Source organism: Ranitomeya variabilis, chromosome 5, assembly GCF_051348905.1.
Source record: "Ranitomeya variabilis isolate aRanVar5 chromosome 5, aRanVar5.hap1, whole genome shotgun sequence".
Taxonomy (NCBI): domain Eukaryota; kingdom Metazoa; phylum Chordata; class Amphibia; order Anura; family Dendrobatidae; genus Ranitomeya; species Ranitomeya variabilis.
The window spans coordinates 284114748-284131269 of record NC_135236.1 but is presented as its reverse complement, the minus strand read 5'-3'; the positions used below and the strand labels follow the sequence as shown (position 1 = coordinate 284131269).

At 40.9% G+C, this 16522-nt stretch overlaps 2 protein-coding genes across 4 annotated transcripts in view; both read right to left on the bottom strand.

The window, feature by feature from the left end:
- Nucleotides 1-8037, bottom strand: part of LOC143773615 (uncharacterized) — a 42492-nt gene extending 34455 nt beyond the window's left edge. For all 3 annotated transcript variants that reach the window (XM_077261010.1, XM_077261011.1, XM_077261012.1), the window contains exons 1-4: nt 7756-8037; nt 5188-5346; nt 4719-4997; nt 1671-1838 (exon numbers count right to left, since the gene is read on the bottom strand). In XM_077261010.1, coding sequence (XP_077117125.1) covers nt 1671-1838; nt 4719-4997; nt 5188-5346; nt 7756-7986 — 837 coding nt within the window. In that variant the 5' untranslated portion in view covers nt 7987-8037. The remainder of the gene's footprint in view (nt 1-1670; nt 1839-4718; nt 4998-5187; nt 5347-7755) is intronic.
- Nucleotides 8038-8339: 302 nt separating this feature from the next.
- On the bottom strand, nt 8340-14758 carry LOC143774985 (uncharacterized). Its single transcript, XM_077262799.1, has 4 exons — nt 14735-14758; nt 13932-14558; nt 10219-10396; nt 8340-8545 (listed from the first exon to the last, which is right to left on the bottom strand). The coding sequence occupies exons 1-4, from the start codon at nt 14756-14758 to the stop codon at nt 8340-8342; spliced, it is 1035 nt and encodes a 344-aa protein (XP_077118914.1).
- Nucleotides 14759-16522: the final 1764 nt, after the last annotated feature.

Genomic DNA, 16522 nt, shown 5'->3' with positions numbered 1-16522 from the left:
TACTGTAACCTCCTGCTCTGTGGCCTCCCCTCTAACACTCTCGCACCCCTCCAATCTATTCTAAACCCTGCTGCCTGACTAATCCACCTGTTCCCCCGCTATTCCCCGGCCTCTCCCCTCTGTCAATCCCTTCACTGGCTCCCCATTACCCAGAGACTCCAGTACAAAACCCTAACCATGACATACAAAGCCATCCACAACCTGTCTCCTCCATACATCTGTGACCTCGTCTCCCGGTACTTTCCTGCACGCAACCTCCGATCCTCACAAGATCTCCTTCTCTACTCCCCTCTTATCTCCTCTTCCCACAATCACATACAAGATTTCTCACGCGCATCACCCTTACTCTGGAACTCTCTACCACAACATATCAGACTCTCGCCTACCATCGAAATCTTCAAAAAGAACCTGAAGACCTACCTCTTCCGACAAGCCTACAACCTGCAGTAACCACCGATCGACCAAACCGCTGCACAACCAGCTCTATCCTCGCCTACTGTATCCTCACCCATCCCTTGTAGATTGTGAGCCCTCGCGGTCGGGGTCCTCTCTCCTCCTGTACCAGTTGTGACCTGTATTGCTTAAGATTATTGTACCTGTTTTTATTATGTATACTCCTCCTCACATGTAAAGCGCCATGGCATAAATGGCGCTATAATAATAAATAATAATAATAATATTTGAACGGTTGTACTTCACTTTGCCATTTATACTGTTTAACACCTCACCTCCCTGCGTGGAGTATTCCCCTGTAAATAAACCTGTTAACCCTTGCTCTGCCTCCCCTCTCTCACTACATCCCGAGTTCCTGCAAGAACCTTACAGTGTCATACACGGTAAAAAAAGAACAATCCCCAAGAGAAGCTCTGAACTGACTTTTTCACTCTGATTTGGGGAGACTAATTCCTATCATTACAATTGCAGGAGATGTCATTACATACAATGCACATGATCTATCACAGGCATTGAAGAATAATGACCTCATACTTGGGATAAAGAGCGTTGTATATGTGACAAACACTGCTCGAATGATGAACTTCATCACTGCGGAAGCTCGCCTTTCCTGACGCTGTAATGACATTCGGACTATAAGCACATGACAGTACCGGGAGAGAAGAGCTGCAGCAGTGAGCAGTGTTGTAGATAATCAAGGAGGCAGGGATTGTCACATACAACACTCTGGATAATGATAGACACATCAGTCTGTGCAGATCACAGTGAAAAAGTCTGTTCTGACCTTCTCTGGGGTCAGTTGCTTTTTTCACTATTTATATAGCTGCCTTCTTATAATTGGGCCGTATCGCTCAGAAAAAAAAGTAAATGTCCAAGAGTAAAAACCCAAAAGAAGAATTCACATTTTCAGGCCCTTTCTCATGAGGTATAAATTTAACATGCAAAAAGGCATGAAAGGTAAGTTTTAAAGAGGTTTTCTGATAACAACAACTCCGGTCCAAAGGTAGCAAATTTATTTGAATGGCTAATATGTCATGCTAAATTATGCCTCTGCAATTTCAAGAAACAAATGCACCTTCCCAATAAAAGTTGATCGCTAATTAAAGAATCTGGGTTCCCAACAATAAGGTGATTATTGAGATGGCTTCTATTATATAGACATTTACAAATTATACTAAAAGTATATTAAAAGTTTCTACCTTATCTTTGCTACCTACTTCAAATCTTTGCTCTGCAATATCTTGTACATTCTGCTCAATCTCTTTGCCAGAGATAAATGAGTCAGACGCCTGAGATCTTCCTAATCCACCATTCAAGGACTCCAATCTTCCAATCAAACTATTTGTGGCTTCCAGTAAAGTGAGGGTTAAATCTTTAAATGACCCCTGGAAATTAAAATTGAGTGGTTAGTACTTGATTACTGTTTAAAGACCCTTTACACCAGCCAAAATACACCTTTAGGGCCCTTTCCCACAGAGTGTTTGTCCATGTTTGGAACAAAACGGGATTCGGGCGTATGCACCAACGGGGTCATACACTATAATGGTGCCACACAGAGTCAACGTGTCCTATGACGCACATCATTTTCAAGTGGATTCACTTACTGGAGGCAGACACCCACACAAAGTCTACTACGTCTGAGTGTCCGTCTCCAGTAGCCAACTAATGGGAACCAAAACGCTCTGTGAATGGCCCCAAGGGCTCATACTCACCTGCGAGAAACTCGGATGAGTCTCGCACGTCAATACCCGGCGCTGCTGCCAGCACTCAGGAGCGGAGCGTGCAGCTGCATGTATTCCTATGCGGCTGCACGCTCCGATCTGAGTGCCGGGTATTAACATGTGAGACTCATCCGAGTTTCTCGCAGGTTAGTATGAGCCCTAAGTCTCAGCTCTTTTGGCTGACGGCTATCTCTCTAAACTCCCCATACAGATGCACACTCAGTTCTGATGCTAATCTCATTGAAAACAACAAGATCAGGTAGCTGAAAACCAGCTGCTCAGTTCTCGGAGGCCCCATATACATTAAACAGTTTGCTGATCCTTTGAAAATTGTTAGGTTGAGCTGATATACATCTATTATATATAAACATCTTTTGGGTTTGTTCACGTGTGCTGATTTTCTGTTAGGATTTGGGACTTTTCATAGCCATTGCCTTTTAACAAGAATAACATACAGTAGCTGTAAAAAAAATACAAATAAAGGAAATGCAGAGCACTCTTCTATGTACATTATACCACGATCACCAACAATCAACAAAATATGAATAGTAAGGCAGCACATCCAGTGAAATGAGCCTTATATTAACCCATGCAACATTTCACCTACAATGCTTTTCTCATTTGAGCTGAAACGTTGCATGGGTTAGCAAAACGGTTAATTTCACTGGATGTGCTGCACCATTTTGCTCACTCAATAACCATCTTCCATCCTCTCCTTATTATTGACAACTCTCCACCTGTATTGAATCCTTAGCCCTGCGTGTACTGACATTGCAGGAGCTGAGAGCGCACACAATGTCATTGTTTGTGGGAGGCCTCTGATCCCCTTTGTCCTGTCTGCAATGGCTGCACAGTGGATCGCACAGCATCTAGCAGCCGATGCTAACAGGATAGCATGAGAGCCCTTTCTGACACAGTGTGCACTTGGCTCCTGCATTGTCCGAGCATGCTCTCCTTCTCCTGTGAGCATTGGCCAGCCACGTCTGTGTGATCCTGTGTGATCCTGTGTGATCCTGTGTGATCCTGTGTGATCCTGTGTGCAGCGTGTGGCCGCTGCAGACAGGGCAGGAAGATCAAAGTGCGTCCACACACTGATATTGTGTGCTCTTACCTCCTGCGATGTCAGTACACACAGGACTGAGGAGCCAATATAAGGGGAGGGATGAAGGATAGTAATTGAGGGGACACAACAGTGCACCAAGCATTTGACCATGCCAAGGGAGCATCGAGTATCCCTCATTTACATATGTAATAAAATAAAACAAGTCATAGCTGCACCACAATTATGATTTTTATAGGGACTAGGTCACTATATATGGGCAGCACAGTGGCTCAGTGGTTCAAATCCCACCAAGGACAACATCTACAAAGAGTTTGTATGTTCTCCCCATGTTTTCGTGGGTTTCCTCTGGGTTCTCCAGTTTCCGTCCACACTCCAAAGTCATACTGATAGGTAATCTAGAAAGTGCTGAAAATTAATGGTGCTATATAAGCGAGTAAAATAAATAAATATGAATATATAATGTTAGGATGTTTGATATTATGATGTAATTAATATTTAATTTCAGTTTTGGTGGTGACAGATTCTGTTTCTTATTGGTACTTGTCACACTATTTAATAGTGCAATACTTATAAGCATGAGATGGCGATGAGGTGCTGAAGTAGAAGGAAAACCAACATTCATATGGTAGTAGAATTGTAGAAAAGTCAAATGAAAACAATGATACACAAGCCATATTATATCTGGTAGCCACCCATAATAAACTCTCGAAAATAAGAAGACAGATGTGAGTGATGGTGACCACAGGGCCGGCCCGAGAGATTACGGTGCCCTAGGCGAAACTATTTTGTTGCGCCCCTACTACTTTTAACATACCTCCCAACTTTTAAAGATGGGAAAGAGAGACAAAGCGAAGCGCGCCGTGGCAAGGTTTAGGCCATGCCTCTGACCACACCCATTCATAACTAGCCACACCCATATCCACGTCCCAACCACACCCATTTAGCACTGCTGATCACACTGTTTCATAAAGAATAATTATAAACAAAAAAAAATGGCCACACAGTGCTCCATACTGTATAATGGCCACACATGATGGCTCCGCTCCGTACACCTCGTACACATTTAGCTCCGCTCCATACACCTCATACACACACGACTCCGCTCCGTACACTTCATACACACGGCTCCGCTCCGTACACCTCATACACATTCAGCTCCGCTCCATACACCTTTTGCCTTTTGAAAATATTTTTTATAATTTTTTCTATTTTTTCTCTGGTGCCCCCTTAGGGTCGGCGACCTAGGCGGCCGCCTAGTTCGCCTATACGTTCGGGCCGGCCCTGGGTGACCACTGTATTGCACGGGGGAATATGTTGGAGCCAAATAAAGAATTAAAATAACACAAAATATACAGACTTTCAGGCAGGAGAACAGAGCACCACCGCGTTTATCAAGAAAAAGAATGAAGATAATATAAAATGAGGGACACTAAGTGCAAAATGAAAACAAATAACCCATCTAAACATGGTTTTTCTCTTACTTGTTGAATATTGTTGCCACGTGCTGTGGTTGTATCTGGCTGTTTTCTCTCCATATTTTCTGTCACATGGTTTCCATCACTTTCTTGTATGACATCCATGTGTTTACCATTGTCCGTGTCCTCATGTCTGGAAGACGTTGGATTATCCTTTCCTTGCACCTTAGTCTCACAGAGGACTGTAGTTGTAGGTGAGGACTTTCTTAGTCTTTGCTCATAGGAGGAAGAATCACTTTTTGATTTCTCAATAATCTGAAATTTTATTTTGTTGGAAATAGAAGACTGAAGAAAAAGGCAAGAATTGATGTTACATTTTGTTTTCCTGCTATTTTATCTATAATATTCTTTTTGTAAGCCGCACTTAATAATTCTTTTTAGAAATGTATTTACTATTTTATTTCTTTTCTTGCCATTGACAATTTCTAGATACGCTTGTACAAATTGTTGACTTTTTAGGATGGTTTGTGTTTACCTCCAGTTTTCGGCTATCATCAAACCTTCGCACTTGGTCCATCTGCCGCTCACACACTGATCTCCACTTTTGCTTCCAGTCCCTATTCCCCTGATTGACAAGATCCATCCCTTCTGCTTGTCTATTTCTATATGTTGAGTGTGACAAACATTGTTTCCCCTGGAAAGCAAAACAAAATTCATAATTACTATTTCAAAATATCCAGTATGAAAGAAAAATGCCTTTAAAAGTTCTATTGATAACACATTAACATTAACATATTAACATTTTACCACAGTCAGTAATCCTAAGGGGAGATATCGAGGATGATTATTGAAGGGGTGGAATGGTGCCTCAAGCACTTGGAAATGCCAAGGATGCACCAAACACCCTCAAGTAATCTAGCTGACAAGACCTGATGCCTAAGTGTACCTAATATGAACATGCAAAATAAAATGAATGAGGATTATGATTTTGACTACATTTTACATATCAGATCATCCCCTACATTTATGATTGGCTTATGGGATATGCCAGTATGCCAGTTTCATGGGTGCAGATAGGTATACCTCTGGGATCTGTACCATCAGTGAGGTCAAGACTGACTTGATCTCCATTGTAGCTGAGGATTTGTGAAAGTGTTTCACTCTGCTTTTTGAGCCAAAGCTAGAAGTGGATGCAGCAAGCAGAGATACTGAATAAGTCTTTCCTTTATATTTCCCACTTTTCGTGAATCCACTTTTGGCTGAGCCAAAATGGCAATGATATCTGCTGTCAGTGCAAATGCTTGTGATCTTTTAATATCTGATCATATTCTAAGGGTGTGAAAAAGACTGCCGTGTTCCTGCCCCTGATGTGTGTGGCTGTTCCTGGAACCAAGGACGAGGCTATAGCGGAGGCCTCCTGCCTACAAGTGAGTACAATGTACACAGCACAACACTTATGGACTGGGACACGATTTGTTTGTAATGTGCCGAGGCGTTATGGAGCAGCAGCTCGCTCACGGCTACCATCCTGGGCACCTTACAACATCATTCAGATCTAGTGCTGAATACAATACTGAACAGTAGTTATGACATCTTTAAAGGACATTCTTGAGTACATGCATATTTAGCCCACATTATATATATTAGCATTGTATATTAGTAGGATTTATGTTTGTGTTTAACAAAAGTTACATTTTAGTGTCGATCTGGCATTTAGGGAAATTCGTTGCCACAAAGCAATTTGTAAAAACACTTCACTACCAGAGAAATTGCACTGTTTTACTAAAAACTTTGCTGTTTTTCTAATTTTTTTATGTGGAATTCATGCTTCTTTAATGGTAAATTTGCCCTCCAGCAAAATGTCTGATGAACAAATTCTCTTATTTGCTTGGAGTGTAATGGTCCTTTTACATAAGCCAATATTTGTCTAAAGTACATTCCCAAGATCCCGATTATCTGCTGCTGTACATAAGTCAGCAATCACCTTTTGATGATTTGATTTTATACATGCATACAAAATCATTGATATCGACAGCACATTGCCCATGTTAAAAGGAGATGTACTGCCGATACCATGAACTGTATACGGGGAAAGATCGATCACATTAGTGCAATTTGTTACCATCTTTCAGTTAGCCATTAAAAGGTACCCACCTCTAAGGGTACCGTCACACAGTACCATTTTGATCGCTACGACGGTACGATTCGTGACGTTCTAGCGATATCGTTACGATATCGCAGTGTCTGACACGCAGCAGCGATCAGGGATCCTGCTGAGAATCGTACGTCGTAGCAGATCGTATGGAACTTTCTTTCGTCGCTTGATCACCCGCTGACATCGCTGGATCGTTGTGTGTGACAGCGATCCAGCGATGTGTTCGCTTGTAACCAGGGTAACCAGGCGCTTAGTAACCCGATGTTTACCGTGGTTACCAGCGTAAACGTAAAAAAACCAAACAGTACATACTCACATTCCGGTGTCTGTCCTCCGGCGTCTCAGCTTCTCTGCACTGTGTGAGCGCCGGCCAGCCAGAAAGCGAGCACAGCGGTGACGTCTGACGTCACCGCTGTGCTTTCCGGCTATGGCGCTTACACAGTGGAGAGAAGCAGAACGCCGGGGACAGACACCGGAATGTAAGTATGTACTGTTTGTTTTTTTTACGTTTACGCTGGTAACCAGGGTAAACATCGGGTTACTAAGCGCGGCCCTGCGCTTAGTTACCCGATGTTTACCCTGGTTACCGGGGACTTCGGCATCGCTCCAGCGCCGTGATTGCAACGTGTGACCGCAGTCTACGACGCTGGAGCGATAATCATACGATCGCTGCGACGTCACGGATCGTGCCGTCGTAGCGATTAAAATGGTACTGTGTGACGGTACCCTAAGGATTCTCAAATCTTAATATTTTTCTATTCTGTTCCCATGATTTCCCATCAGTCATCCGGTAAACAAACACAGAGTGACTTGTGAATAGTGGATCAGTGCTTGGTATCCACCTGAAACCACTGAGTGTACATGGAATTTAATGTACAGCTTTTTACAAATAATCATGTCCACATTCGTGTTGACACCAATGAACCCTGTCTATGATTGGACACTTACTTTCAATGCAGTTTCACCCCCCATCATAGATTCACTTCTGTCATTTAATGGTGTCTTCTTCCCATGCTCTTCTAATACTGTTTTAATGACACTTTTACCAGTAATTAACCCCTGCGTGTTATCCCGTGTTGAACACTGGTCTTTGTTTTCACATTTTGTACATGGATCTTCTTCCTGTTGTTCAGAAGGGTCTTTAGAATTTACACTGGCATGGTTAAGATTTGGCTTCATATTTGCAGTATATTCAGTATCGTCATTTGGTTGGAGACACGGTTCTTCATGCATTTCTGAATTTTTCTATTGAAATAAAATATATTTTATTTAGTACGATTTTCCCGTCTTACATGTTTCATTATTGGAACTGAAATTTACAATAAATCTGTAAAAATTAGGAATTAAATCTATAACTACTCATGCTCAAGCAATTTATCGACTACGGATAAGTAAATGATAACAGATACTATAAGATTTTGAAACATAGGTTTCATAGCCAAAATTATACCAACATAATTGTTGAGCTCTAAAAACTAATAGAATAGGCCACCAACTGAAGCATGTGGCACAGCAAAATCATCTTTCTTCAGTTACAAGCTTTGCTGACTCTGATCATAAAATATAACATTTGTTGAGTTTTCCCATGCCTTGAATGTCTGATGTGAAATCACCACTTTCAAACATTTACCCTTGGCTCCTGAGTAGTGGAGATAGAGTGATGACTTTTTCTTTGCATAGTTTGGTGTAGACTTCTGAATCCAAGGTAAGATGAAGTATATAGGTACGGCAGTTTTTTCTATTAAGTTAGATGTAATTTAGGAAATGTCATCATGTATTCATAAAAAAATTTCCTCTAATTTTACATGGAAGAACTTAAAGAAATTGTTCAGGGTAAGAAAAACACAGCATTTTTTTATCCACAGAACAATCCCGCACTTGGCCAATCCAATTCTTGTATGTGGTTCTGCAGCTCTTCTCCGTTCATTTCATTAGAGCTATGTTGCAATCAGAAAAAAACAAAGCTTCTAGAAGAAAGCCGCTAAGTTTTGCTATTGCTGAACAACCCATTTACCTGGCTGTCAAGACCCCAACTTCATCATAACCTCTTTAATTAAACCGAATAGATCAACATGCACGTATAGATGTTCAATGGCCAACAAATTTTCGCTGTCTAGATTTCACATCCCCTTTCCGACATTAGGCGTAATAGTACGCCAAGGTCGGACTTCCTACCTTTGATGTGGGCTCTGGCGCTGAGCCCACATCTTTTCGGGCACATGTCAGTTGTTTTGAACAGCTGACATGTGCCTCCAACAGCCGTGGGTGGATTCGCGATCCACCCACGGCTGTTAACTAGTTCAATGCCTAGTTTTACTCACACTTATGGCAAGCGCGCTGGAAATCCCGCCCATCTGTGACCCTGTCACATGATCGCGAGTCACCGATGGGTTGGCATGACAATCAGAGGTCTCCAGCAGACCTCTATGGTTATCACTGCCGGATTGCTATAAGTGCTGCCTGGTGGTCGGCGCAGATAGAAAGTGAGCAATTCTGCTACATACAGGTGATCCATTCATCATCGATATGTAGCAGAACCGATCAAACAAGTGCAGCTTCTAGTCTCCCATAGAGACTATTGAAGCATGCATAAAGTAAAAAAGTTTTTAAAAATATTAAAAAAAAAAAAAAAATTAAAAGTTCAAATTACCCCCTTTCGCTCAATTAAAAATAAAACAATAAAAAAATCAAACATACACATATTTGGTATCGCCACATTCAGAATCGCTGATCTATCAATAAAAAAAGTCAAAACGCCAGAATTACGGGAGATCAAAAGATCGTATCTGAACCAAAATGATGTCATTAAAAAAATCAGCTCAGCATGCAGGAAATAAGCACTCACCCAACCTGAGATCACGAAAAATAGAAACACTATGGGTATCGAAAAAGGGCACATTTTTTTTTTTTTAACAAACTTTGGAATATTTTTTTTCACCACTTAAATAAAAAAGAACCTATATATGTTTGGTGTCTGTGAACTCGTAATTACCTGGAAAATCGTAATGGCAGGTCAGTTTTAGCATTTAGTGAACATGGTGAAAAAAACTAAACAAAAACACATCTGTAGGATTGCATTTTTTTTGCAATTTCATCGTACTTGGAATTTTTTTCCCATTTTCCAGTACACGATGTTTAAAACCAATGGTGTCTTTCAAAAATACAACTTCCCCCACAAAAAATAAGCCTTCACATGGCCATTTTGACCAAAAAAATAAAAAAGTTATGGCTCTGGGAAGAAGGGGAGCAAAAAATCAAAATGCAAATTCAAAATTACCTCTGGTTGTAAAGGGGTTAATCAAGGGAACTTAAAATAAATAGTTTTACAAATTAACATTTCAGTTAGTTGCTTTGAAATGGGATGCAAAAGTGAAATCCTGGACACGTTATAAAATCACAGAAGTATCAAACCTGCCTTCACATATGTGTAATCTTCTGATGAACACTGCTGTTTATTATCAGTGTTCACTGATCTTATTTTATCATGTTTCCCCAACTTTTCTTTCAATGAGGTCAAACTTCCAATCAGATCCTGTGTTGAAAGGAGGACATTCTTCACCGATGTACTAGAAGACGCCTCACATGGACTCTGTTCACAACAACAATTGTTTGCATACATTAGTAAACATATTGATTGCATATATAATAAATAGAATGTTTGTTTGTAGGAAAGGTAGAACAATCATAAAAGGTAATTATATAAAAAATGACCTGATGTAACCCCAAACACTACAAAACAGACATGTGTGTACAAAGCCACTCAGTATTTTATGTGAACTTTGAATAGTGACGTGTGGTTAAAGCAACACTGAAAATATACAATATTCATATCTTAAGGTCTTGTCCTTTTGACTAAAACGTATATTCACATATAAATTATTCTGTAGCTGTCCCAGGAGATTAGCCATTTTGCTTCTCATGACAATCATGTGATAAAGAAAGTAATCAATATAATATATAATCTACAAGTTGCAAATATTGCTTTGCTAAATCATTATGTTCTTATTGACCTTATACAGTGGGTACGGAAAGTATTCAGACTCCTATATGTTTCACTCTTTGTTTCATTGCAGCCATTTGGTAAATTCAAAAAAGTTCAATTTTTTCATATTAATGTACACTCTGCACCCCATCTTGACTGAAAAAAAATCAGAAATGTTGAAATTTTTGCAAATTTGATCAAAAAGAAAAACTGGAATATCACATGGTCATAAGTATTCAGACCCTTTGCTCAGACACTCATATTTGTCACATGCTGTCCATTTCCTTGTGATCCTCCTTGAGATGGTTCTACTCCTTCGTTGGAGTCCAGCTGTGTTTAATTAAACTGATAGGACTTGATTTTGAAAGGCACACACCTGTCTATATAAGACCTCACAGCTCACAGTGTATGTCAGACCAAATGAGAATCATGAGGTCAAAGTAACTGGCCAAGGAGCTCAGAGACAGAATTGTGGCAAGGCACAGATCTGGCCAAGGTTACAACAGAATTTCTGCAGTACTTCAGGTTCCTAAGAGCACAGTGGCCTCCATAATCCTTAAATGGAAGAAGTTTGAGACCACCAGAAGTCTTACTAGACCTGGCCGTCCAGCCAAACTGAGCAATCGTGGGAAAAGAGTCTTGGTGAGAAATGTAAAGAAGAACACCAAGGACACTGTGGCTGAGCTTCAGAGATGCAGTAGGGAGATGGGAGAAAGTACCACAAAGTCAACTATCACTGCAGCCCTCCACCAGTCAGGCCTTTATGGCAGAGTTGCCCGACGGAAGCCTCTCCTCAGTGCAAGACATATGAAAGCCGGCATAGAGTTTGCTAAAAAAAACACATGAAGGATTCCCAGACTATGAGAAATAAGATTCTCTGGTCTGATAAGATGAAGATAGACTTTTTGGTGATAATTCTCAACGGTATGTGTGGAGAAAAACAGGCACTGCTCATCACCTACTTAATCAACCTAATGATCCAGCAATAATATGTGCTGCCAACAGCATGTAATTCCATTTGTGTCACCATAAGCTCTCAAAGGAAGTGAACAGAAAAAGCACAATATTCACCATTGTCTATAAAATCATTTTTTATTAAATAATAAACTAAACTACAATAAATAGCAATAAACCAAATACCTCAAATGTGAGGGACTATCCAGCTACTGATCTCTTTAAACACAAGGCGCGTACCCAGTACATCCAAAAATAGCAGCACATTTGCTTAATGATACAAAGTTGTATCATGACCCATTAATTATAATGGTGTCAAGCCACCGTCAATATACATATCAACAATGAATGCACAATCCCAGGGTCAGCATAACATAAATTTCTCATGCCACAGCAATATATTTCATAGACTTCCATATAGAGCTCCAATTACCAAGAGATCAATAATTCTATGTTGCCATGGAATGATCAGGGTACATAAATCAATACATCGGTAATAAACGCTATACTTACTAAGTGTGAGATGAGTGCCAAGTCCCTCAACCCCGACGCGCGTTTCGTCCACACTTCTTCAGGGGGCGTGTCAGGGAAGAGGGAAGTCTTTTAACCAGCACTGTGGCCAATAATCTGCCTGTATTGTCAGTCATGTGAGCGGAGGTTGCCAAGGATCTCCGGTGCACCGAGTCACCGGGGTGTTTTTCAGCTGCAGGGACAGGACGACCGGTTGTCATTGAATGAAACATGAATGTGGCCAAGTACAGCGATATTTTGGATGAAAACCTCTTCCAGAGTGATCTGGTCCTGGACCTCAGACTTGGCCGAAGATTCACCTCCCAACAAGACAATGACCCTAAGCATGCAGCTAAAATAATAAAGAAGTGGCTTCAGAACAACTCTGTGACCATTCTTGACTGGTCCAGCCAGAGCCCTGACCTAAACCCAATTGAGCATCTCTGGAGAGACCTGAAAATGGCTGTCCACCAATATTCCCCATCCAACCTGGCGGAACTGGAGAGGATCTGCAAGGAAGAATGGCAGAGGATCCCCAAATCCAGGTGTGAAAAACTTGTTGCATCAATCCCAAGAAGACTCATGGCTGTACTAGATCAAAATGGTGCTTCTACTCAATGCTGAGCAAAGGGTCGGAATACTTATGACCATGTGATATTTCAGTTTTTCTTTTTTAATAAATTTTGCAAAAATGTCTACATTTCTGTTTTTTTCAGTCAAGGTGCGGTGCATAGTGCACATTAATGAGAAAAAAAATGTTTTTTTTTAATTTACCAAATGGCTGCAATGAAACAAAGAGAGAAAAATGTAAAGGGGTCTGAATACTTTCCGTACCCACTGTATGCCAATTATTAATGTATCTAAGCAATATTTGTAGCTTGCAGATGATATATTATATAGATTATTTTCTTTATCACAGGATTGTCATGAGAAGCAAAATGGCTATTCTCCTGAGACAGCTACAGAATAATTATGTACATCTGTTTTAGTTTTAATTTCAACTTGTGAAAAGGTCAAGACATTAAAATAGGAATTGTACAAAACAATAAAATAATTATTTGCCATGGAGGTCACATACTATAGTGATTGAGGTCTCGCTTGCTGTTTTTAAAACATTTTCACAGTAGACGCAGTATAATGTGCAATACAATTTCTCACGTTTTTTTGTTCAATTGTGAAAATGTTATAAAAACAATGATTTGGAAAACAGACTTCTTGTCTATTACTGAAGGACAATGCTGTCTTGTTTATCAGTATGAGAACATTATTTTTATCTCGAGCACTATAGTATGTGGCCTCCGTGGCACCTGTTTCTTTTATTTCTCATTCTTTATCTATACTTTTCTAATTGTGACTTTAATTTTAAATACATTTTATTTCTAGTCAAATAACCTGTGAATAACGGATTTTTGCTGAGCGCGCAAATTTCCATATCACCTGTATCTAGATGTAAGAAAACTGACTGCAGCAGGAGCCTCTCCCCTTTGTTCTGTCTGCAAGTGGACAAAGATAATTGAGCCCCTCTTCTTGGCTAATCCACACCCCTTCAAGAGGAAATTCACTGTTGTGTATTATGTATCATTTCTACTAGACTGTTTCACAAAAATAAGTAGATAGACACTTGGAGTAAGATTATTTCATTCTTACTTTACAAATATAGTTTGACTTCAGCACTTACCAGCTGGGACATTAAGGGCTTAATACTGTCATTGGTTTCATCAGCTTTCTCTTCATTGGTCGTATAGCCATGTCCACTGCACACACATGATTCATCACTCATCGGTTCTGGTTTTGATTTACTTTTGTGAACGTTCCCAACAGTTGTGATTTCAGTTTCTGATTCTTCCTCTGTTCTTGACTCCTTGTATTGTTTCTCTGCTGCACCTTTGGCTCCACTAATAGTCGTAGTGTCATCTAGCCCAGCCTGGGTCAGTGGATCTCCTCTCTCACTTGTGGCTACCTTTATTGTAGTATTTCCATTGTCAGCTTTGTTTTTGTCCTCATTTTCAGTCTTTCGTTCATCATTACACATAGGTGCCTTTATATTAGGTACGTCGTTGTCCCCTATTTCCTTACATGGGGGTAGAAATGTATCTTCTGTTACTGTTCCCATTTTGCTTGGTACCTGAGAAGTTTCTTCCTTTATTGTCTCAAAGTCATCTGAAGACTCAACTTTCTCTAAGGTCAATTTTTTTATTTGATTTCTTTTCTCTGCTCTTTTCTTACATTGTGATTCCCTAGTGCTGTCACAGCCTTGTGAATGGCAAGTCATCTGCTCAGCATCCTCTGTGTCTGGAATTAAAAGCTGTTGGTAGCATAATAAATACACAGTCAGACACTATCAATGCTAAACTATAACGTCTTGTCATTATTATTTAACAATTTGAATAATGATTCTAAAAACTATTTTAATTTCCAGATGATTAGATCATAAATAAAGGGTTACTTTCAACTTCTTGAAAGTGTAAAATTGCAACTTACTTGTAAAAACAAGCAAGTTTCCATATTTGCTTATTAAATATCTTCTCATTATCAAGAACAGAAGGGATTTTGAATTCTATTATTTACTGCCAGTTGTCTAGGTTACCACTGCGGTCTATACGTGGTGGCTGATCTCCTAGACAACAAGCTCAGTGCTGGCAAGCTCTTTGCTATGGAGCTTGTAAGCTCTTCTCTGAAGCCATCCAGACAGTGGGATTTGGCCATTTTCAGTGCCCCTGCACTCCTTCATTACTGCAGAGTCAAAGATGTCTCTGCATGCATAATCGAAGAAATTACAGTTTGGGTCAGAAGAGTAACCATGCCACTGGTCTAAACTGACAATCTTTTGAGAAGGCACCACCCCTGGTAAGCAGGAAGTCTGGGGAGCAGGGAACTTCTAAAGACGGAACATGAACCCTTTAAGTGTTTTATCATTTTAAATATTTTTTCACACAACTCTAATTTCTATCTCTCCCCGCCCTATGGGTAAGCAGTGTGTTTTCCTCATATAAAGCTCATAATCATATTTCCCTCTGGTCATCCTTATAGAATTATACATAGGGAAACAAACTGCATAGAGATTTATATTACTTCCCTTGAATTCACTGTAATCTATCAGCTGTTAAACAACAGCTGCAGTCTGTAAGATGGCATTAGGTTGTGTGTGCAGGGAAGTTTTGTAAGGAGGAAGACTGGGCTGTGGGTACCTGCTTGCCGGGTTCGGAACTGTTGAGGCTGCCTCCCCTGTTGCCGGGGGGAAGAAATGAGGGACCGGACCAACCTCTTGACGTGGGTAGGAGGGGCGCAATAAAAGCAAAAGCGCGCGCGCAGTGAAGGGCAGTTTGGCGCGAACCAGCAGCGTGCAGCAGGGTGAGCAGTGTGCGCCGTCACCTGAGCATCAACGCTGCAACCCGTCGGGCTTGCTGGCTCCCGCTGACTTTAGCGGGACCGTAGGAGAAAGAGACTCCGTGCGCTCTGTGAGTACCGCGCACGTGCAGAAGGAAGAAAGCCGGGTGCTGGACAGACACACGCAGCCTGCCCTGCCAGTTGCTAGACTACAGCCCGTGATTGTTCCTGGAAGTACTGCGGCCCTTCTTACTTTTGGCCGCACAAGTATATGGGCTGAGGGCTCAGCGGAAGGTACCGGAGACCGACCACTGCCACCAGAAGACGGATCCTCGTTCTAAAGACCCCTTCTGTGCACATCTTTCTGGCTGTTGCCGGCGCTGCAACCACTGCGGGATCATCTGCGGTGGAGGAGCATAAAGGACACTATAAGTCTAAGGGCATGTGCACACGTTCAGGATTTCTTGCAGAAATTTCCTGACAAAAACCGGACATTTCTGCCTGAAATCCGCATGCGTTTTTTTTACGCGCTTTTTGTGCTTTTTATTTGCGTTTTTTCCCAATGCATTAAATAGCGGGAAAAACTCGAAAAATCCGCAAAATTAATGAACATGCTGCTTTTTTTTTCCGCGATGCGTTTTTTTCGCGGACAAAAGCGCATCATGTGCACAAAAATTGCAGAATGCATTCTAAATGATAGGATACATATGTATGTGGTTTTTGTGCATTTTTATCTCTAAAAAAATGCGAAAAATCCTGAACGTGTGCACATACACTAACAACGGGACCGGTATTGTTCTGCACTTGTTATTCCTATTATCTACCCTTTAACCATTTATCTCTCTGCGAGGAGGTAATACGCTGTTTGATTAAACTTAAATCTGTTAACCCTTGCTCTGCCTTCTGTCTGTCACTGCATCCCGCAGCATGCTTACAGTTTCA